This window comes from Rattus norvegicus, chromosome 19 (assembly GCF_021556685.1).
Source record: "Rattus norvegicus strain SHRSP/BbbUtx chromosome 19, alternate assembly SHRSP_T2T, whole genome shotgun sequence".
NCBI lineage: Eukaryota > Metazoa > Chordata > Mammalia > Rodentia > Muridae > Rattus > Rattus norvegicus.
The window spans coordinates 55971922-55997120 of NC_141552.1; the positions used below are offsets into that span (position 1 = coordinate 55971922).

Here is a 25199-nt window from a genome sequence, read left to right on the forward strand (position 1 = left end):
ATATGACCAAAATTCTAAGTTATGAACAATATTGATATCATATTTAGCCTCAAATTTAATGTCAGGGTTTCTGACAAAATATCTTTGAGAGCAGACATATGTGAAATGTATTATAAAGTAATTCAGACATTAAAAAGCGTACTCTGAAGAGGATTGTCTCAGCAAAGCTGTAGAATGATGAATGTAGGATAGTCATATGGATTAGTGAGGTTAATGTTTTTATTGAAATGTGTATCATCCCTGTTAAAAAATTATGATTAAAATCCAAACTGAGCAATGAACTTCATAGTTTAAATCAATGTACTCTCCCAGAAGTATAACTGATAATTTACTTAGCATGTACCTTAGGTGTGGATCTAGACAGAGGACTAATCATTTGTAATTCAAAAGCAATTAGTAACTTGTAGTCAAACTTTGTGCGGCATATGAATTCATTATAAATTATTAGAGTATATATTAGTATATTATAGTAATAATATGTTAAGTTGCCACAAAATAGATTAACAAACTGGTTAACAAAGATACTGGGTTTTCAGAGGGTTGCTCACTTTTGAAGTTCTGTGTTGTTTTAGGAGAGGTCTTTTGAGAAACATTTGCCAAGAAGAGAGCAAACACTGAGATTTTTATTTAGAGAACCCTGCAAGAGAAAACATAGAGGGGGTTGGCTGAGTCATGCAAATGCAGAGGGAGCTGGCTGAGTTATGCAACTATCATAACAGATAGGAAGAATGGGGTTGAAACAGAAGTCTGTTATACCACTGTTCAGTCTGAAAAAGGCCAGCCCGCCAGAGTCTTTTGGGAGCTCTTGAGTCAAATTGGAGGAGTACAATTATTGTGAGGAATTACAATGCATGCTGTTTTTAGTCCAGGAGCAGTCTGTGAGAAGAATCCCATTGTCATGAGTATGAGGTAGACCAAGAAGCCTAGGGTCTAGCTGAAGATCTCTGAGGCACATTTTTATGGGCTCATATTCATCAAATATGCTATTTGGTTTTGGTTTAGTCCCTGTGTCTCATTCGTTCATATATTAATTCAACTCATGGTTTGTAAATACCTGCTGCATCTACAGAGCCATGGTCAATGACGTAACCATCACATCTGTTCTGGTAGAGCTTATAGAAAGATGCTTACAGTAGTTGTACCATGATCTTGTGTATATAATTGAGTATAATGCACTCTAGTTGTACTATATATGAAATGAGCCTATTTCTTTCCGAATTAAAACATATAAAAATTCTTATGTTTTATAAATGACAATATTTAATTGGGGGTGGCTTACAGGTTCAGAGGTTCAGTCTATTGTCATCAGGTGGAATCATGGCAGCCTCCAAGCAGGTATGGTGCAAGAGGAGCTGAGAGTTCTACATCTCCATCCTAAGGAAGCCAGGAACAGACTGGACATCTTCAGGCAGCTAGGAGGAAGATCTCCAAGCCCACTCCAACAGTGACACACTTTCTCCAACCAGGCCACACCTTCTAATAGTGCCACTCCCATAACAGTAGTTTAGTTACTGGGAGGCGTCTGGTTGGTTGATATTGTTGTTCCTCCTATGAGGTTGCAAACACCTTCAGCTCCTTCAGTCTGTTCTCTAACTCCTCCATTGTGGTCCCCATGCTCAACTGCAAGCATATTAATCTATATTAGTTAGGTTCTGGCACAGCCTCTCAGGAGACATCCATATCAGGCTCCTGTCAGCAAGCACTTCTTGGCATCAGTAGTAGTGACTGGGTTTGGTGGCTGCATATGAGATGGAACTCTGGATGGCCTTTCCTTCCGTCTCTGCTCCACTCCTTGTCCCTGTATTTCCTCCTATAAGTATTTTGGTCCCCCTTCTAAGAAGGACTGATTCATCCACATTTTAGTCTTTCTTCTTCTTGAGCTTCATATGGTCTGTGAATTGTATTCCAAGTTTTGGGGCTAATATCCACCTATCAGTGAGTGCATACCAAGTGTGTTATTTTGTGACTGGGTTACCTCCCTCGGGATGATGTTTTCCAGTTCCATCCATTTGCCTAAGAATTTCATGAAGTTATTGTTTTGAATAGCTGAGCAGTACTTCATTGTGTAACTGTACCACATTTTCTGTAACCATTCCTCTGTTGTGGGACATCTGGGTGTTTTCAGCTTCTGGCTATTATAAATGAGACAGCTATAAACATAATGGAGCATGTGTCCTTGTTATATGTTGGAGCATCTTTTGGGTATATGTCCAGGAGTGGTATAGCTGGTACCTCAGGTAGCACTGTCTAATTTTCTGAGGAACTGCTGGATTGATTTCTAGAGTGGTTGTACCAGCTTGCAATCCCACCAAAAATAGAAAAGTACCCCCCTTTCTCCACATTCTAACCAACATCTGCTGTCACCTGAGTTTTTGATCTTAGCCATTCTGAATGGTGTGAGGTGGAATCTCAGAGCTGTTTAATTTGCAATTCCATGATGACTAAAGCTGTTGAACAATTTTTAGGTGTTTCTTGGCCATTTGATATTCCTCAATTGAGAATTCTTTGTTTAGCTCTGTACTTTATTTTTTAACAGTATTATTTAGTTCTCTGGAGTCTAAATCCTTGAGTTCTTTGTATATATTAGATATTAGCCCTCTATCAGTTGTAGGATTGGTAAAGACCTTTTCACAATCTGTTGGTTGCCATTTTGTACTATTGACAGTGTCCTTTGCCTTACAGAAGCTTTGCAATTTTATAAGGTCCCATTTGTCGCTTCTTGATCTTAGAACATTAGCCATTGGTATTCTGTTCAGGAAAATTTCCTCTGTGCCTACGTGTTCAAGGTTCTTCCCACTTTCTTTTCTATTAGATTCAGTGTATCTGGTTTTATGATCCACTTGGACTTGAGCTTTGTATGAGGAGATAAGAATGGGTTGATTTGCATTCTTCTACACGTTGATCTCCAGTTGAACCTGCACCATTTGTTGAATTCTGTCTTTTTTTCCATTGGATGGTTTTAGCTCCTTTGTCGAAGATCAAGTGACCATAGGTGTGTGGGTTCATTTCTGGGTCTTCAATTCTATTCCATTCATCTACTGCCTATTTCTATACCAATGCAGTTTTTATAATGATTGCTCTCTAATACAGCTTGAGTTAAGGGATAGTGATTTCCCCAGAAGTTCTTTTATTGTTAAGAATAGTTTTCACTATCCTGGGTTTTTTGATATTTCAAATGAATTTGCAAATTGTTTTTTCTAACTCTATGAAGAATCGAGTTGGGATTTTGATGGGGATTGCATTAAATCTGTAGATTGCTTTTGACAAGATGTCCATTTTTACTATATTGATCCTACCAATCCATGAGCATGGGAGATTTTTCCATTTTCTGAGATCTTCAATTACTTACCTCAGAGACTTGAAGTTCTCGTCATACAAATATTTCACCTGCTTGTTTAGAGTCATACCAAGGTATTTTATATTATTTGTGACTATTGTGAAGGGTGTCATTTCCCTAATTTCTTTCTCAGCATGTTTATTCTTTCTGTAGAGGAAGGCTATTGCTTTATTTGAGTTCATTTTATATCTAGCCACTTTGCTGGAGTTGTTTATTAGGTTCAGGTGTTCTCTGGTGGAATTTTTGTGATCCCTTAAGTATACTGTCATATCACCTGCAAATAGAGATATTTTGACTTCTTTCTTTCCAATTTGTATCCCTTTGACCTCCTTTTTTTATCTGATTGCGCTGGCTAGGACTTCGAGTACCATATTGGATAGGTAGGGAAAGAGTGGGTAGCCTTGTCTAGTCCCTAATTTTAGTGGGATTGCTTCAAGTTTCTCTCCATTTAGTTTGATGTTGGCTACTGGTTTGCTGTATATTGCTTTTACTATGTTTATGTATGGGCCTTGAATTTCCTGGTCTTTGCAAGACTTTTATCATGAAGGGGTATGGAATTTTTTCAAATGGTTTATCAGCGTCTAATAAGAGCATCATGTGGGTTTTTTTCTTTGAGTTTGTTTATATAGTGGATTACATTGATGAATGTCCATATATTGAACCATCCCTGAATTCCTGTGATGAAGCCTACTTGATCATGGTGAATGGTCATTTTGATGTGTATTTGGATTCTGTTTGTGAGAATTGTAGTATCTTTACATCGATATTCATGAGGGAAATGGTTCTGAAGTTCTCTTTCTTTGTTGGGTCTTTGGTTTAGGTATAATCAAGATTGTGACTTTAAAGAATGAATTGGATAGTGTTCCTTCTGTTTCTATTTTGTGGAATTGTTTGGACAGTATTAGTATTAGGTCTTCTTTGAAGGTCTGATAGAATTCTACACTAAACCCATCTGATCCTGGGCTTTTTTTGGTTGGGAGACTTTTAATGGCTGCTTCTATTTCTTTAGGGGTTGTGGGACTGTTTAGATGGTTTATCTGATCTTGATTTAACTTTTGTGCCTGGTATCTGTCTAGAAAATTGTCTATTTGCTCCAGATTTTCCAGTTTTGTTGAGTATAGGCTTTTGTAGTAGGATCTGATAATTTTTCCTCAGTTTCTGTTGTTATGTTTCCCTTTTCATTTCTGATTTTGTTAATTTGGAGACTGTCTCTGTGCCCTCTGGTTAGTCTGGCTAAGGGTTTATCTATCTTGTCGATTTTCTCAAAGAACCAGCTCCTGGTTTTTTTTTTTTAATTCTTTGCATAGTTCTTTTTGTTTCTACTTGGTTGATTTCAGCTCTGAGTTTGATTATTTCCTGCTGTGTACTCCTCTTGGGTGTATTTGCTTCTTTTTGTTCTAGAGTTTTCAGGTGTGCTGTCAAGCTGTTAGTATATGCTCTCTCTAGTTTCTTTTTGGAGAGACTCAAAGCTATGAGATTTCGTCTTAGCACTGCTTTTATTGTATCCCATAAGGTTGGATATGTTGTGCCTTCATTTTCATTAAATTTTAAAAAGTCTTTAATTTCTTTCTTTATTTCTTCCTTGGCCAAGTTAGCATTGTTCAGGTTTCATGTGTATGTGGGCTTTCTGTTGTTTCTGTTGTTATTGAAGATCAGCCTTAGTCCATGGTGATCTGAAAAAGTGCATGGGATTATTCCAGTCTTCTTATATCTATTGAGGCCTGGTTTGTCACCAATTATATGGTCAGTTTTGGAGAAGGTGCCATGAGGTGCTGAGAAGAAGGTATATTTTTTTTGTTTTAGGATGAAATGTTCTATAGATATATGTTAATCCATTTGGTTCATAACTTCTGTTACTTTCTCTGTGTCTCTGTTTAGTTTCTATTTCTATGATCTGTCCATTGATGAGAGTGGGGTGTTGACGTCTCCCACTATTATTCTGTGTGGTACAATATATGCTTTGAGCTTTAGTAAAGTTTCTTTTATGAATGTGGGTGTTTGAAGCATAGATATTCAGAATTTAGAGTTTATCTTGGTAGATTTTTTCCTTTAATGAATTTGGAGTATCTTTCCTTATCTTTTTTTGATAACTTTTGGTTGAAAGTTGATTTTATTTGATATTAGAATGGCTATTTAAGCTTGTTTCTTGGGACCATTTGCTTGGGAAATTTTTTTCCGTCCTTTTATTCTGAGGTAGTGTCTGTCTTTGTCACTGAGGTGCATTTCCTGTATGCAGCAAAATGCTGGGTCCTGTATACATATCCAGTCCATTAGTCTATGTATTTTTATTGGGTAATTAAGTTCATTGATGTTAAGAGATACTAAGAAACAGTGATTTTATTTCCTGTTATTTTTGTTGTTAGATGTAGAATCATGTTTGTGTGGCTCTCTTCTGGGTTTGTTGCATGAAAGTTACTTTCGTGCTTTTTCTGTAGTGTGGTTTCCTTCCTTGTGTAGGAGTTTTCTTTTATCCTTTGTAGGGCTGGATTTGTGGAAAGATACTGTGTAAATTTGGTTTTGTCACAGAATATCTTGCTTTCTCCATCTATGGTAATTGAAAGTTTTACTGGATATAGTAGCCTGGACTTGCATTTGGGTTTTCTTAGGATCTCTATCACATCTGCCCAGGATCTTCTAATTTTCTTACTCTCTGTTGAGAAGTCTGGTATAATTCTGATAGGTCTGCCTTTCTATAATGTTACTTGACCTTTCTCCCTTACTGCTTTTAATATTCTTTCTATGTTTTGTATGCTTGGTGTTTTGATTATTTTGTGATGAAAGGAATTTCTTTTTCTGATCCAATCTATTTGGAGTTCTGTAGGCTTCTTATATGTTCATGGAAATCTCTTTCTTTAGGTTAGGGATATTTTCTTTTATAATTTGTTGACAATACTTACTGGCCCTTTAAGTTTGGAATCTTTACTGTCTTCTATACCTATTATCTTTAGGTTTGGTCTTCTCATTGTGTCCTGGATTTCCTGGATGTTTTGGGTTTGGAGCTATTATCTCTTGGGTTTCTTTACTGTCTTCTATACCTATTATCTTTAGGTTTGGTCTTCTCATTGTGTCCTGGATTTCCTGGATGTTTTGGGTTTGGAGCTATTATCTCTTGGGTTTCTTTAATATTCTTTTTTAAATATTTACCTATTTATTTCATGTATGTGAATACACTGTCATTGTTTTCAGATTCACCAGAAGAGGGCACTGGATCTCATTACAGGTGGTTGTGAGCCACCATGTGGTTGCTGGGAATTGAACTCAGGACCTCTGGAAGAGCAGTCAGTGCTCTTAACCACTGATCCATCTCTCCAGCCCTTAATATTCTTTTAAAATTAGGAATAAAGATTATCTTGGAATACTGTCATTGTTCAATATTTGTAGGAGATACTGAAGAAAGTGGGAAAGCTTTAGAAAATCATACCAAACTGTGCCATGAAATCTGGTGACTGTTTCTAAGCCTCCATTACACTTAATCACTGTAGCAAAAATAGAGTAGATTTTAAACTATGGCAGCAGGATTAAGGTCTTATCCAGGATACTTACTTCAGATAGGTCCATATTGATATACCATATCCCATTTACTTTTCACATCCATCAACTACTGTAAATTTAAGACTTGAGATATATGCCTGGATAACTGTATGTATTAGATGTTTATTGAAATGAGAAGCCTCTATTCAGCTCATTCTGCGGAATGGCTTATAACTATGTGCTATCATGTATCAGCTGTCCTTGTTTCTGGGGCTATAGAGCCAAGAAGTATACTTACTGCCAGGCAGATTTAGGCCAGATATAAATACAGTTTGGTCAGCAAGAAAAAAAAACGAGTCTATCAAATGTCTACGGAAGAGGTTTAAGAACAAGATCCGATGTGCAGGACTCCTGTATGCAAAACTTACTTGAACTTCACCAGCCAGAAATGAGAAGTGTGATGACCTAGATAACCCAAGGACACGGACTTCATTAATAGGCTGTGTGGTAACTCTCAAATAATGACTATTTATTTTTAAATCAAATTTAAAAAGGAAGTACAAGTTAGAATAAGAAAGACACAAAAGCCAAAAATTAGTTTTGAAAATTCATTAGTTCTATAACATATTGATTTAAAAAAAAATACTTTAAATGTGGCAGACTGACTTCAAGGCTGTGTCCTTGTCAGATGAGGGTCGGTTACAGAGGGTCTTTTATGTCATTGTGAATTGACTCTTGTTAGACACTTATAAACACCATTTTTCCTAATCCTGTTATGGGACTAGACCTGAGAAGCATCATGTCACAATACCCAAGGGATATTCATGATGCAAAAAGAAACATATTTCCTGATTGTAATTATAGAACAAATGATAAGGTAGAAATTGGGGCTTTTTGTCAGAGCATATAATCATGGGTAAGTGGTTCCTGTGGGATGGGCAAGCACACTTCTCTCAGTGAGCTGTCTCACTCAGTGCTACCATTTGGCTGTCAAGCACCATAAAACATAGAACTCTGCTTACACTTCAAAAACTCCCAACCATGGAAGTGAAAGTTGTCATTGATCCAAAAAGCAAGTAGTATCAGGAAACCTGATAAAAATCTAGAAACCTGATTTTAAAAAAAAAACTATATGTTAAAAACAATTCTGGAATAAAAAGGAATGAGGCATTATTTAATTATGAACATGCTTTAATGTGTCTATACTGTGAATAGATAAAGCTATGATGTGGCAGTTAAGCTGAAGTAAATTTATTAAAGAACTAGTGTGAATAGGGGAGAGTAGAAGTATTGGCCAGAGTGCAGAGTATGAACACAGAACTGTTGGGAGAGGGCACATCCATAGTTAGGAGATATTGAATTTAGTCCGATGGTGATCTCTAGGGCTGGATAGAGCATCAATAATAGCACTTATCAGTGTTTCCTGTCAAGTATAATGGAGCAAAAGATAACAACATTTTTTACCAACAATCACTTATTCCTGGGTTGTACCTGGAAGTCAGGTTTATTAACATTGTCAGAAGAGAAAAGCCAAGTTGTTACAGTTCAGATTCAATTCTGGAGGAAGGAGAGAAACTGACCCCTTTCATTCTCATCTTTCCCATGAAATGCGGGCATGCCATTTCTTTAGTAAGCATGTTGTTCACAATTTTCATAAGCTACCATGTCGGAGAGAAAGGAGAGCTATCCCAGTGGTTAGGAGTGCATAGCTCTCTTGGAGAGGATACAAGTTTGGGTTCCAGTACACACACATCCAGAAATACAGCGCCCTCTTCTGGCTCCCATTGTCACTGTATTCAAGTGCACATACCCATAGGTGTGCATACACAATGTATATATATAGTTTAAAAAAATATTTTCCAAAAGGCAAATGATTTGTCAATAAATTTCCTAATTTAAACATTTGTGGAGATTTTATAATAAGAGATTTCTCTAAGATGTAATTAATCAAAGGAACATGTAGGCATAAATTGTTTTGATAATTCATTAAGCTTTTATTGGGTTACAATTATACCACATTAAAATATCTCCTAATTAAGATAATCACATAATCTTAAAGTTGCATAAAACTTCTCATGGGGAAAAATGCCCTTAGTTTGAATAATGGTATAATTTAATTCATTGTAAAAACTAAAAAAAAAATCACTACTCAAAAACTGAATGAGGTTTATAATTGGTCTTTGTTGTTTTTTTTATGACAAATATGTAACTACATAAGAAAATTGACATCAGTAATCTGTTGGTGCTTCTGGAGATGGTGGAAAGGTAGGCTGCAGGTTATGGGTCTGCCTTTGTTGGGTTAGGCTTCCTTTACCTTTTTATGGTTGAGTTCTGTGACCTGCTCATGGGTTTCTCTCCATGTTAGAAGAGACTTGAAAAACCTGCAGATTGCTTTCACTCAACTCAGCAGTTGCATTAGTATGTTTCCAAAAGACAACCAGAAGGATCATTCGTCTTTCCTGAGCTGGTAGATTGGGGAAATACACTTGGATTTATGCAGTGACATTTAGGTCAGGTCTAAATGAACAAACAAAACAAAACAAAACAAAACCATGTGGTCTAAGCATGTCTATTCGGTCTCCCAAGGGAATATTTAGGAAGGTCGAAATATTCATTCCAAGGATATATTACGTAAAAATCTGCAGAGCCAAGGAGGTATGCTCAAACTTCCTTAGAAAAGTTGATTTTATTTTCAGATGAAGATGCTACTTTGGTTTCAGTTATGTGTCTATGTGTGCACGTTTCTACATGCGAGTGCACATGCACACATAGGTTAGAAGGCGGGGATCAAATCCTCTGGGGCTGTAGTTACAGACGTCTGTGAGTCATCTGCCATGGGTTCTGAAAACTGAACTCCAGTCCTCTGCCAAGGTAAGAAGCACTCTTCAGCATTGCCCTGTCTCTCCAACCAGAACTAGATTTCTTCAAGATACCAATTTTGTACATCTATATCTAATGACACTTAAGGTGAGATAGGCTCTTCTGAAGTGAAAGAGAATTAAGGCTCTTGAGAAAGCCACCTACAAGTAACTTTTGTATGAATTGGGGTGTTGAGTTTCACCTCTGAGAGCATTGTGTGCGCCTGGAGATTTAACTTCTCCTTTGTCCTCATAGTTCTTGGCATCTACCTTGCCATTTGCTTTTCCATTCGTGCCTGCTTTTGTTCGCTGTACATATATACAGGAGCAAAAGCATCTGCTTGCTCTAGCCTTGGCTGCTCCTGTGATTCGTGACACCACTTCCTGGCAGTCCTTCCTTATCTTTATCTTACATATGAAAGTTACTGAAATTCTCTTTGCAGTTGGCCCCCTTTTCTACAGAAGACATTATAAACTACTCCCGTTTATTCTCGTTTGAGTTCTTAGACTTTTAATTCACAGTAGGTTATGAGAGCCACGAGGAATTTTATAAAGCACTCCTCGTCATTGTTCTTACACTGACTGCCATATCTTCCTAGAAACACTCCTTTCTCTGTAATAGAATGGCACTCCATCAAACTCTAATTTCCTGGAACTCAATTTTTCTTGTAGGCTGTTTGTTAAATGATTTCTTCTTCACACAAGCAGAAGTTACTCCCTTTGTTGGCATATACAATCGAGGCTTATTTTTTAATAGGGAAGACTGAGCCAGAAGCCTTGAGTCACTTGAGGAGTTTTATGACCAGAAACAAGAGCTGGAAAGGTTTGTTCTCAATTCTTTCCTCTACCTTCACTTTTCTAGCTCTTCTCACTGCGTTAGCATTGAAGGGATTAGGTAACGGGAAAGAAATAGGTTTTGCTTACTGGCACTGTTAGAATAGTTCTCAGAACACATAGGGGATGTGGAGGCTTTTCTAAGGCCACATTTGATTATGACAAACTCCAATCTACTCCATTTATGTTGTCTCACAACTGGACTGAATTTTGAGAGAAAGAACGCTAAGTTGCTAGAAGTTTCTTCCATGCTAAGCCATCCACCAAAGGTCCTGAAACAAGAAGTTGTTGGTCTAGTTGAGTAGAGAAACCATGTCTGGATGCTGCCAGTGAGGAAGATATCCTCAGATTGTCTGTCTAAGGGCTGGAGTATCTTTGTGTATCCTGGAAATTTTTATGTGGAGCATTTGAGTTTTACATGTCCTAGGGAATGTGGGGTTTACCAAGGCTCCTACACCATTACGTGTAAAGATCAATACCAGAGTATACCAGTTTGCATGTTTTCCCTGTTTCTCAATGTGCTTATATTTGGTACATTTCCATTTTGTTGTTGCAAAGAGAGGTTTCCTCTGACAGCTTAGCTCAGTATGACACCACAGGGGGACCCAGACTCCTGTGTGATCTACAGTCTCTGTGTTTCAACCATCCTGAAGCAGGAAGGAACTATGCACTAGCTAGGAAATGAAAAACAGAATGAAGATCTGGGCTTTTGTCTCTATGATTAACACATTCAGGGGTATCTGTTTCCTTACCCCGCTCCCCTGGCCAATGCTTTCAGGAAATACCCAGTGTTTGCAGAATATTGCAAAAGCACCCAATGTTGTTTTTCACTAATCTGCTAGGCTCCTTTCAGTAAACTCAAGTTGACAGTCACAATTAATCACCAAAAGGGATTCAACATCAAGGAAAACAGAAGGAAAAAAAACCCAATCATCAAGATCCTCTACATAAATTAAGCTATTATAGATAAAACTCAATACACGTAATTTCATTCGATTCTAGTAAACCACAGCAATGTGAAACAAAGAGCCGGGAGAACTAACTGAAAACTGAGCTGGAGTAAATGACCTATATTGACACTTGAATTCAGGTCCTAGAAGATGAAGTGAAAGAAAGATGTTTAAGTTATGGTTAATGGGTGAGAAAGTGGAATAGATTTGCAGAAGTTGCAGAGGAGACACACAGACTGAATAAAAGCCCATCCCAGAGTGATCGAAAAGGTGCGTTCCAAACAATAGCCATGTGGATTCTGTGAAAATTGCCAAGATAAGTTAAAGCTGAGCGTGTTGAAAGGCTTTGCTCTGTGGGGCTGGAGAGGTTGCTCAGTGGGGAAGAATAGTTGCTGCTCTCTTCAAGGACCTGAGTTTAGTTCCCAGCATCCTCACTGGGCAGCTTACAGCCACCTGTAACGCATGTTCACATATCCATGTGCAGACATACAGCTACACATAATAAAACGTAATAAAAATAACTATGTCTTAAAAAGAAAGGATTTACTGATTTACTATGTCCCCTGAAGAGTATTGAAAGACAATAACCCACGGAAAGCAAAAGGTAGACTCACAAGAGTATCAGATACATCGAAAAGAAAAAAATAGGGCCAGATGTTCAGTACTAAACTCCATGCATAATGTGGAAAACAAACCCATAGTAAGAGGCATTATTACAGTGAGCACAAAAGGTACCCCAATCCATAATGACCAATCCCTAATTGACACACAATCACTGAAATGTCCAGGTTACTTCCTACACAGAAGAAACATTACTAGTTTCTATTTCCATGTTTATTTTGTGTCCTCTCACTAAAGTGTAGGTACCTGAACACCAGGGGACTCGTTCCTACCTTCTTGGTTCTGACAATAATAAACTGTAAAGGATTAAGTACCCATTTCAACTTTGAGGGATATAAGTTTTTGTACAGCAGTTTCACTGATAAAAATATTATCGCTTTTTAAAACTTTGATTTTTCAGACTATGCTATGAACTGGGCATTTTTCACTAGGGAAATAAATTTTTACTATATTATTTTTTGGCTCAAAACTCAAGAATATTTTAAAAGCTTCCATAACGTTTATTCAATGTGTGAACATTGTAGAAAATATGACAAGTATTGACATTAACATATATGCCATTTTAAGAAATCATCAGAGTTATAAAATGTTCCTATAAACTATTCCTAAAATAAGGTTTTCTATAAATATCTGTAGGCCTGAACTTATAGTTGTCCAACTAAACACAGGCAATTTGTTCTAAAAATCCAGTGCATACAAAAGTCTGCAGATGGTCTAGTGAATCATAAAATGTGAGGTTCTTAATATATAGCCTGCATATGCCTCCCACGTATTTGCAGTCATGCCTAGGTTGCTCATAATACCTAAGACAATGGAAATGCTATACAATTAGTCATTATACTCTATTGTTTAGTGAACAATGTTAAGGAAATGTGTGCCATACTCAGCATAGTCTCTTTTTCCCCAGCGGGAGAATGGCCTTTATAAATAAAAAAATACACATAATTTGAAACATAATCATGTCATCCTTTAGAACCTAACTTGTGAAGGTTGGCATGTCATGCTAGTGAATATTTAAACTGACTTTCTTTTTTATTTTTTAATTTTTTTTTGATTTTTGAGACTATAATAAAATTACATTTTACCCTTCCCATTCCTCCCTCCAAAATCCTTACATTTATCCCCCCCCCAGGTCTCTTTCATATTCATGCTCTCTTCTTAACTACTTGCTATAGCATGCATATATGCATAGAAATATAACCTGTTCAGTTTGTACCATGTCAGCTACATGTATGTTTTCAGGGATGAGCATTTGGTGTGAGATAGCATTTGAAAGAGATAGTTTGGGTCTGTGGTTCCTTCAATGTGAGAATGTGGAACTCACGCATATTGAGGGTTTGTACATTTGTCAGTGTGACTGGTATGATGGTAGACTGAAAGATTTTTGTTTCTGTGTGGTGAAAGCGCCCAATATCAGGTGCTGAGGGATGAAAGAAGTTCCATTTAGCCTTCAATTCCAATCATGGAAAAGTCAAGGCAGGATCTTGAACAGGCTAAGCGCATCACATCTACAGTAAAGCACAGAGATATTACTAATGGGAGCATGCGCATTGGCTTGCCTGCCTGTGATCAACACAATCTCTCTACTCTTCTACAGATCACTGCCCATGCCTAGCAAATCGTCCTACCCACAGTAGGCTGGCACTTCCCACATCAATTACCTTAATTAAGACAGTCCCCTGTGGACATGTGCCTAGATTAACTGGATCTAGATAATTCCTCATGGAGACTCTCTTCACAGGTGCTTCTTAAGTTGTGTCGAGTTGACAAATTATCACAAGGGTCAGTGATATATTTCTGGAGCCCTTGATCTCCTGTGTGAGTCACAGAGTGATAAATGCTCACTGCTATCCTTATCTAGGGAGGAGAGCCAGAGAATCAGGCCACAGACTCCGAAGGCAGTTACTTGGACCCAGATACCTGTCCTCTGAGGCCGTTATGACAACATCTGGGCGTGTATAGCAGCTGGATTCCTTTTGCTTCTGTCCTTAGTCTGAGAGTTAGCTCTGTTGAGCCTTTCCACCGCTACCGTTAAGGTCTCTCGGGTTAATGAACAGAGGATTTTAAGTATGGCTAATTAAGAAGGAGATGATGAACTCTTCTGGAAATGATTAAAGGCCATAACCAAAAAGTGATGCTGTGTCCCTAATCTCCAGGATTCTTTTTATAGAGAATGAGTCTCATAATAGGAAACCTTTCATCAATGTTATTTTTTATCATTAGATATAAAATGTGAATGAAAATGGAGCCAAAGGAAAATGGTCTTCAGAAACCTAGCTATTACAAGAAATGACAGGCTCAGAATTGAGATGCCTGGAGTTACTTAAAAAATAATGTTCAAGCCCAGAGAGCCCTCAAAGCAACAACAGCAAAAGACATTGCCGGAGATATGAGGACAGTGAAGGAAAGGCTGAACCATAAAGTGATCCGTGAACAAAGGGAGCCTGTGATTTGGGGTTTCCAGTAGGTCTGGGGTCCAGAATGTGTTGTCCACAACCCTGTAGCTACAGATAACTCATTAATAGCAATTCCGAACCTAAGTGTCACATCTTTGTGGCAGCAAAATGATATTCCTGTGGCCACTGTGAAATTTAAAAAATAAGACAAAAATCCCATAAAACAGTGTGTTTCATACTCTCAATAAACTCCTAGTGTCTGTTAGATTATTGACAGAAAAAGGCCTATCTTTGTGCACACATGTGTGTCTGTAAGGGAAGGTGACGGTGTCATTTTTGAGCCTGTTGGGTGGATGCATACATCATAGTGTGATGATCTTTACATTTTAAAATGCTAGAGTAAAAGCTGAGGGTGGTCCATGTCTGTGATCCTAGTGCTTGGGAAATTGATGTCTGAGGATCAGGAGTCACCCTCAGCTAAGTAGTGACTCGAATGCTGGCCTGCTCTATGTAAGACCTTGTCTCAAAAATCAAATCAAACCAAACCAAACCAAACCATAACAAAACAAAGCAAAACCCACTCTACAATAAATTATTTTTGTTCCCAGCTAATTCTGGTAAAACAACTGCTGTCTGTATTATTTGTTAGCTCTTAAATTAGCAATTAATATTTTAGCATTAGAATTAATCTCTGACCCAGAACAGACTTGTTAACATGGGAGGAGTGGCTATCTACTTGTAGAGGCCATAAACCTATTCCTTCATAAAAGGCCAGCACTGAGACAGAAAGCAATGGGATATGAGCGTTCTGAGGCTGGGCATGAGTAAAGAGACATCCTAATACTTTTGGATTTGGGCCTCTACGACATGCTGGTATTAGTCTCTTAGAGTTCAGTGGAAATCATGTGGTGTCAGCAGAGCTCTCAGTTGGAGGACCTTCTCAGGTTGGGCAATTGACCAGGGAGCTTCAGAGGCCAATTTTCCTGCTAGCTTTGCTTCCTTTCTTGGCTTGAATCTCAGAAGCTGAGCAGAACTAATCTCTAAACCTAGGACACATCTCTCAATATTGACTGCACACAATAAACGTACTCTGATCTATTCTAAAATGGTAATGGTAAGGTGTAGCTGTTGGACGGATAGGGGCCTAGCATGCACAAAGTCCTAGGCTTGATCACCATTAATGAATAAACCCAGGCATGGCGGTGAGCTCCTGCAGTCTCAGCACTTGGTGGTGACAGAGGCAGGCAGTTCAACAGTTCAAGGTCATCCTTGGTAACTTATGGAGTTGACAGTAGCCTGGACTTTGTGTTACCCTGTCTCAAAGGGAGGGGGAAAAAATGAAATCATGTGACCCCCTCATTAGTTCATAACCTCTTCCATTCTTACTATTTTAATCATCTGCAGAGACTACAGTATTCTTAATGAACCATGCTTGCATACTCTTTTCATTAACCCTGAAGTCTCAACACTGCTTACAGAAAGATGTAGCAGACCTATTTCTCTCGATAAAGACAGTAGAGTTAGCAGTTGGACATGTCTTGCTGTTGCGTTCATGGATACAAGGTATTGCACATCTGCATCGCTGCCCCTCCTGTTTGGCACTCTGATCCATGTTGTGCTGTTTCTTTGTAGAGTACAGTGATGTCGACCAGGAGACCGCACTGGCTGCAGCCCATGGCTTCACAGGCTGCCTCTCTGCAGTGCAGTTCAGCCATATTGCACCCCTGAAGGCCGCTCTACAACCTGGCCGCCCAGCCCCTGTTACCGTGACAGGGCATGTGACTGAGTCCAGCTGTGTGGCCCCTGCTGGCACCGATGCCACATCCAGAGAAAGGACACATTCATTTGCAGGTGACTTGAGACCCTCTCCCTCCTCGATGATAGATGGACTTGTTCAAAGTGGGCATTTCCCTCGTTTGGTTGTGATTCTCAAGATGGCTTCTGGGAATGGCTTTTGTTTCCTCTTCAGGTCTCTCCTTCACCCATCTTTTTCTGGAGTCTTGATTTCAACTCATTTGCAGTTGACATCGTTAAAATTTAGAACTATAGGGACTCCCACATTCATCTCTGTGATTTCGTTCTGATTTGAAGCTTGAATACTTCCGCATTTCCTCTTGTTGGTTGGGTGGCTCACTCTGTCTCTTTTTTGTGCTTTTGCCGTAGATCACTCTGGAACGATGGACGACAGAGAGCCTCTCACTCATGCGATCAAAAGTGACTCTGCAGTGATTGGAGGTAGCTGGGAAGCATAAGTGAACTTTTTGGTGGGGTCTTATTACTATAATGTTATTACTATGTTGTTAGTACTATATCGCTGAATGTAAGCCTCAGAAAACTATCTATGAAGAATCCATATATTTTCACTGGACATGTAGTTCAGTTGTAGCATGCCTGGCCAACAAGCATGAAGTCTTGGGTTCAATTCCCAGAATGAGGGAGTGGGGCTGGTTCACATATCTCAATTACTGTTCAATGAATCTTAATGTTTTTTAAAAAATTTTATTCTTTGTCACCTCATGCATGTATATAACATATTTTGGTCATATTCATTCTCTATTACTCTCTCCTACCTTCTCATATCCCTCAGTCCATTTCCAATGAAACCCCTTTGCAACAAGTCCCAATCCTATTTTCTTGGCTCTGGTTTTGTGTGAGCCACCGCCGTTAAGTTTAATTAGGTTCCCTGAACAACCGTAAGTGGAAGGTTATCTACTAGGATATGACCAACTTAACCATGAGCTACACTACTGAAGACAGCAACTCCCCTACTCCCAGCACCCGTTAACAGGCAAAAGCTCTCAGGAAGGGGCGGGGCCTCTAGGCTAGTCTCCTATCCTCGATGGACACCTTTGATAGACAAGAGTGGGTTGACAGACTCACTCTTGTGCACACCTTTCCAGGCACTGAATTTGAAGAAGAGGATGGTCTTTCACTGGGATGGTCTCATAGAATGCTCCTGGATTCTAGACATCCTTGGAAATTTTCTGTGTAAATGTGGATAATCTCACTAAGGCATTGCACTCTAAGATCAGTTGCTGAGCTGTGTAAAAATGAACCGTATTTAGCTTAAAGCCATAGGGACTGCTTTGTGCATTTATTTCCTCAGACATATCATTGCTTCTGCAAAGGTCCGTGTGAAAACAGGAAAATTTGAGACTAACACTAGATGTATGCTTTTCGTGTTTCTTTAATGCTTATTAAAGTAGATATTTCATCGTTTAGGCATACCTATAAAGGAATACTAGACTTTCAGTTCTTATCAGCACTTAGGTTAATAGGTTGAAAGTGGTTCATAGTAATTTTAAATTGCCAAATTCACACAAAGAAAACTTTAAAAATATCTTTAATGTGACAACATCTTCTTGGAGGTCTGTGTTATTTAAAACCAAACCCAGAACTAGAGCTTTTTCTTCCTGATTAATGCTCGTCAGAGGATATTAACTGAAATGTTAAGTGCCTTAGCATTTCTCTGCACTCTGAATATCATATGGATGCACGAAACAAAGAACTGTTCAGCCTTATATCCAGATAATGTGATTATTCATATACTTGAGAAACTTCATGTGGCCCTCCTACTGGATATGCTTAGTAATGTATTTTTAAATATTTTAATTTTATTTTTAATTGTATGTATGTGGGGGGAAGGGTGAACAGTGAAGTTGTCAGTGATGGTTGGTTTTGGTCAACTTCACAAAAACCTAGCCAATCTTAATTGAGAAAATGCCTTCATAAGACTGGTCTATAGGCAAGTCTGTATTGTATTATCTTGACTGGTGATTGATGTGTATGGGTCCATTACATAGGACACAGTACCACCCCCGCCCTTTGCAAGTGATCCTGAGTTACATTAAAACAAAAACAAAAACAAACAAACAAAAACAAAAACAAACAAACAAAAACAAAAACAAACAAACAAAAACAAAAACAAACAAACAAAACCAGCTTGAGCAAACCAGAAGGAGTCAGCTAGTAAATAGTATCCTTCCATGGCCTCTGCATTGACTCTTGCCTCCAGGTTCCTCCCTTGAATCCCTGCCCTGGCTTCCCTCATTGATGGAAGTGACCTTGTAAGGTCCGAATAAACCCTTTCCTCCCTATGTTGCTTTTGGTGATGGTGTTTTTCTCACAGCAATAGAAACTTAGCTAAGACAGTGCCCATAGAAGTCAGAAGAGGTCACTGGATCTCCTGAAGCTCGGGGTACAGGCAGATGTGAGGGCTAGGGACTGAACTCCAGTCCTCCATGGAGCAGTTTATACTCCTCACTGCTGGAGCCTCTCTCTAGCCCCCTGCCTTTTAAAGACTTTGCTTTTAATTTTGTCGGTAATGGTGTGTGAGCATGTGTGTATGTGTGTGTATGTCTGTATATGAATAGTTTGGAGTCTTGTATTGTCTCTCGTTTATACTTAAACTGTTTCAGTTGCTGGACCCTATTTTAGAAGGTGCATGATGACAGTCACAGTTTCTCTCATTGTTATTTCTGTTCCCCCCTTAAATTAAATATCTACAAGTTAAAGATACAGGAAATAGAATTCTCCTTTAATTCCCGGACAAACAAAACAAACCTCCCCACCCCACCCCCTTTTTTGAATGATTAGTTTAATCTTGAGTTTAACTAGTTACTAGAATAGTCTAAGGGAAACATGTTATACACTAAAGCCCTACTTAAAGTTCCAAGGTTTGTAAAGAGCTCAACATTTTAAAGTAGAATTCTTCCTCAGACAAATTGTCTCATCCAGTGCTCTTCTTGCCTAGCATACATACACACACACACACACACACACACACACACACACACACACACACACACACAGCAGAGAGACGTTTTGTCTCTCGAGGCTCACCAGGGTCTATGAAACCAGCATGCTGTCTCATTTCGGTCTTTATGGGGATTGAGCTTTGATAGCAGAGCAGCTGGAAGTTGCCTTGTAAGCTCAAAAGGTCTCATGCCAACCATGTGCAATTTGTCTGCTCACTCACAGCATAGGGTCCTCGACTGTGATGAACCGTCTGGTAGTACTGAGGTAGAATTTTATCCTGTCGTCGTGCTGGCCAGTCATAAATCAAACCCAGTGTGTACCCATAGTTGATGTATTCAAACACTTTCCAGAGTAGATAATCCTCTTGTGTTCTCAGCTGTAGGTAACCGTCCTCTTTGTTTATAAACAAAGTAAGTAGTATGAAGGAAGAGGAGAGAGTTAGTGAGATATTTTAAAATGACGAGGTAAACATGGAGTGTTTCTGGTCCGACTGTGAGGATGCAGATTCAATCAGACAGGAACCAGCATATACTGCTCCTAAGAACACATCCTCATGGTGCTTCAGGTCCGACAGCACAGAACAGAGCAGTTTATTTTATTTAATATGAATATATTGAATTGCTTGTTTGGGGGACAGGTAACTGGTAATTTCAAGGCATTTTCCTTGGCCACAAAAAGCACTGACATGAAACTTGCCCCAATTTGAAAGAGATAAATCATCGACTTACAGAAAAAGTCAGAGACCATCTCTGATGCAGGTCATTGGTTGTCCCATCTAGACCCATGTGATGATGTGATGGTGACATTTATTTTATAACTTCAGTACTACTCTGACATATTTTATCATTTTCCACCATGTAGATTTCAGAATCCCTCTCTCCGAGCTAGAAACTTCATAATATGGTGATTGAATTAGCTTCAGCAACCTAATTAATTGTTTTTAGAGGGACGAAAGGCAAAATATATAACAACACATGAATACTCTGATTAAATTTGTTATTGATGTGATTAAGTAGTGATACCCATTAGTAAAATTACCAAATGCCTATTAGATTCATTACTATCTTTCTTGGGCAAGCCTGACATAGTCAAAAGTTTGCTTATCGTCGGCAATATCACTGTTGGCCATGAAGATTCTGCTTAGTAAATCTTACTGAAACTGCCAAATACCTTCGGGTCTTGATTTAATTTCATTAAAGACAGCTACATTTATTTGTACTCAAGTGGTGTCTTGCAGCTTGGGAATAGCTCATCTGGTCAACTGCTTGCCTAGCATGCGTGAATGCCTGGATTCTATCCATGGAAGAGCACAAACTGGGTGTCAGTGCACACACTAGTGATCCTGTACTTGAGAGATGGGGGACAGGATGACCAGAAGTTCAAGATTATCCTCCGCTACATACCTAGTTCAAAGGCTACCGAGACCCTTTCTCAAGGGAAAAAATATAAACAAACAAAATAATATGGAATCTCAGTTTTAGTAAGCCAAATTTGATCTACACTGTTATTATAATATTGTATATTTTTAATAATCCACATTCATAAGAGGCCCCAAACCACACGTGCCTGCAGTGCCACATCAAATGGCCATGTAGCAGCTACCTATATTGAAGAATAGTCAGACTCAACTAGAACATCATTGAGAATGAGCTCAAGACTCATTTGGACAATGTAAAGAAATCTTATATCCCCTCTAAGGTATTTACATAATGTTTTATCTTGAAAGTACCTAGTTTCTCTGAAAGATTCTATAAAATACTTCAAAGCATGGTTGTGCATACAGACATGTGTGCATACACACACACACACACACACACACACACACACACACACACACACACACACGAAGAACTTACATTCCTCCATTAATATCTTCCTGACAATTTTAAGGAAACTCACAAAATCACGGTGACAATGATTTTCCAAACTCTATTTTTATTTGGCTCTTTGAACTTTATCATTAGCATGAAATACCATTAGGTGATTTTAGTTAAATAACAGATTTACTTCAATCAGTTCAGAGAGAACTAGGAAAGGTGGACTTCTATATAACAATAGTTTGCCTATTAGGTGGCCATTCAAATAAAAAAATGTGTGACTGAAGCACAAAGGATCAGTTTAACTCACAACTCAAATGTTTGCAGAATATTTTCTGGAGTCAGGTATCATCCTTCAGCATGCACCTGATATACTTTATGAATATTTCCTATTTCACTACATGGCCCATTACAAAGATTTGTCAGGCATCAAAACTTAATGGAATGAATAATTTTTACTGTTTCATTGACGACATCCTTAAATGAGTTTGACTTTTGCCTGACAGTGCAATGTCTTCTGCTTCATAAAGTCAATGACTAGTTCTACAATCTGGAGTCCTGGTCTTCATTTGGGCTAACCACTGGACTTTCTCCTACCTTCATCATGCACCATTAATGAAAATAGAACTATTATGGAATACTAAATTGCATCCAATGTGTCCCTATTGTAGGGTGTTCTGAGGACTATCTGGGGTCCATGTTCCACTTGAAGGATCTCATATCTCTTCAGAGTTGATAACCATGGGCTCAACAAAGAATTGTAATACTTCAAATATTTACAAAGAACACAGAGTTTCAAAACCCAATATGTCTCATGCAGAAAGAATTTTAACATATTTACATTTTATTAGCACTATGTGTGCATATAACATACTCCTCTTCAACTTGATTGATTGAGAATCAACTTCATTGACATGCTCATGTATTTAATCACAAAACACAATCCTTTCACAGCATTGTACTTAACTATAATTTTAAAAATAATCAAAATGTCTTCATGTTTTATTATGAAGCAACACTTGGTCATAAAATTATGGAAGTAATGCTACCTGATGAAAAGAAACACATGAAGCAGATCCAATATAATGCAAATTCGGGATATATGGAAGGGACCCTGCAAAGTTGATATAGTCCCTAAATAAAGTTAATCCATTACAGTACTGCTTGACTATAAAAGGCAAGAAGTTTTGTTGTTTCTGATTTATATCTTATAGATGGTTGACTTCAGTGGGAAATAATATTCTCTCAACTAATTAAGCCATAAAGTTGACACAGTGTCTATTCTGACCAAGGTCCTGACTGGGTATTTCTTTTCTCTTTTCTCTCCAGGTCTGATAGCTGTTGTGATCTTTATCTTGCTTTGCGTCTCCGCCATAGCGGTTCGCATTTATCAACAGAAAAGGTTATACAAAAGAAATGAGGCAAAAAGGTCAGAGAATGTAGACAGTGCCGAGGCTGTTTTGAAAAGCGAGCTTCATACCCAGAATGCAGTCGGTGAGAATCAGAAAGAGTACTTCTTCTGATTGGCAATGGTCCTCTAACTTGCAAGGATGAGTTCCTTTGAATAGCCAGGGGCTCTCAGTGGATGGGAACTGCTCTAACCCTGACGGTACAGGCGATGGATCTGCAGCACGGCCATCTTTCCATGTCCAAGCTCAGGATGGCTCCAGGCAGCCTCCTCCAGCGATGCGCTCCTTCTAGCCATCATTCTGTTAAGAAAGGAGCTCGCTATTGGTGTCCCTTTCCAACTTCTGCACACGATCAAAGCCAAGTTTAACTTGCTTCACGACTATGGTTTTTCAATGGGGGAATCTAGCCCTTCTCTTCACTCTGTAAAACATATTTTGTTAGAGGTTAAGAACTCAAAATTGGACTCTAAATGGCCTTGCTTTCCTTGAGACCACATGTTCTGTTTGTTTTTGTCTTCACATGGTGTTCTTCATGAGCCTGGAAATGCTTCTGAGATCCTGTTTGGCTGGTGTTTGCATCTTCAATGGCCAAAAGTCTATACATAAAGCCCCTTTGCCTTTCTCTGTATTACATTCAATACATCAATAGTCTGAAAAATTGTTTTCTTGTCTTTGGCTTGTTTGTATTGCTCTTTTTCTATTTGACTCTTTTCTGATACTTTTTAATGCATTTTGTTCTGAGTGTCTGACTTTTAAACCTGAACATGCAATTCCTATATAAAAAGACTCGGAAAGTATGGTGGTTGTTGGTATGTGATGTCATGTCTCTACAGAGAGTTTCTTGTCACTGTTTGGTGATGACTGGTTTAGACCCTGAGCAATTGTAATTTTCCAGACTGTACAATGTTTTCCATTAAACTTGTCACAAAACAAGTCCTAACACAGCAAAAAAATATTTTAATTGCAACTGTATTACCTCAAATATACATAGGAGATGAATTTCCCCAAACATTAAAACAGTTATTTCTTAGGTTTTTCGAAAGGTAGTTTCCAAATTTTGTTTGATCTCCCATAACGGTTTTCTATGGAGTATGCTCTTATATATTGGAGAAGAAGGAGATAACAAGAGAGTGCAACTCTTCATTCTAATACACAGTTCTGCCACTGGTATGAATTTTGCTGTGCACTAACTCCAATATACGTACCTTGCAATATGAGTTATTTTGCAATCAATATATAAAATTATGGATGTTGGCTCTCTTATTAGACTTATGTTCAAGCAGTCAGCCTAGTCTCCCGGAGGATGAGTAAGACCTCAGAAAGGACCAAGAATCAGTGTTAACATGTTCACTCGTGCACAGTGATTAGAGCTATGTATACAATGGGAGGTAGAAGCATCATTCTTAGCTTATGATACTTGTAACAATATGAACTTTCAGGTCAAGTGAGCAAGATAATTGCATGGAATTATCTTTGAAGTCTATAGGCCAATTAAATAAGAAAAGCACTTTGCAATCCCTGTTCACACCTTCAGGTGCCTCCAAAGTAAAAATTCAATTCTGTCATTTTTTTTGTAAAACAGAAAACTTGGAAATATATAAATTCAGCACCACTAGAATCTTGCTTCCCATGTTTTGTTGTTGATGATGTTGTTGACTCTTCTTAGAAAATCTGCTTTTCCCAAAGCACAAGATCCAGATTAATCTAACATTAAATACCGAGTAAATCTTTGTCCTGACTGGACAAAGGACCTATGTTGATAAATGGCATGTATATGTGTGTTAATATGTACACAGACACACAGATGCACACACACACACACACACACACACAGAGAGAATGACAGAGACAGAGACAGAGAGAGACAGAGAGAGACAGAGAGGGAGGGAGGGAGAGACAGGAGAGGGAGGAAGGGAGAGACAGAGAGAGAGAGAGAGAGAGAGAAAGAGAAAGAGAGAGAGGGAGGGAGGGAGAGAGAGAAAGGTGGTGACAAGATAGGTTTAACATAGAATTTGTATCATTTGATGCAAAGAGGACCGCCATTATAACAGCTCTGAATCCTTTAAAGTTATGTGTTTTATTTAGTAGCAGTAATGACCTCACCAGTAGCTAAAATGTGGGCACTTTTGTAGATGGTGAAGCTGCAAAGTCCTCTGTGGTCTTCACAGTAAGGGACTGAAATAGGATGGCATCAGATTGCACTGGTACCTTATATGCCATGGTTTGTAACAAATTGCTTCCTTTTTCCTTAATAAAATGCATTTTTGAAATAAAATGCAGAATATACCTTAAGAGATGTTGTATGAAAGTTTTAAATTAGGGAAATGTATCGGAGTTTTTCTTATTTGCTCATCCATTCATTCACTTATCTATTTGCATCCCAAATCTGTCCCCCATCTCCCATCCCCTTCTCCTCTGAGATGGTGCTGCCCCCATACCAGTATCCCCTCTTCCTGGCACATCAACTTCTCTGCAAGATTAGGGGGAGCCTCTCTCACTGAGGCCAGACAATGCTTCTGCAGTCAGGCTCCCGTTATTTGGGGACCCACATGGACAATGAGCCGCACATCTGCAGAAACCCAGAGATGAACATTGGACAGATTGGGCACTCTTCCTGGACTATTGGAGGGAAGGATTGAAGGCCCTGAAGGTGATAGGAACTCCACAGGAAGACCAACAGAGTCAACTAATCTGGACCCCCTGGGTGCTCTCAGAGTCTGAAACAACAACCAATAAGCAGTTTTTCTT

General features: G+C 38.6%; 1 protein-coding gene across 1 annotated transcript in view; it reads left to right on the plus strand.

Moving 5' to 3' along the window:
• Cntnap4 (contactin associated protein family member 4) overlaps positions 1–23389 on the plus strand; it is a 278839-nt gene extending 255450 nt beyond the window's left edge. Inside the window, 3 exon segments of the mRNA NM_001107432.1 lie at positions 16100–16318; positions 16631–16702; positions 22372–23389. Coding sequence (NP_001100902.1) covers positions 16100–16318; positions 16631–16702; positions 22372–22565 — 485 coding nt within the window. The 3' untranslated portion in view covers positions 22566–23389.
• Positions 23390–25199: the final 1810 nt, after the last annotated feature.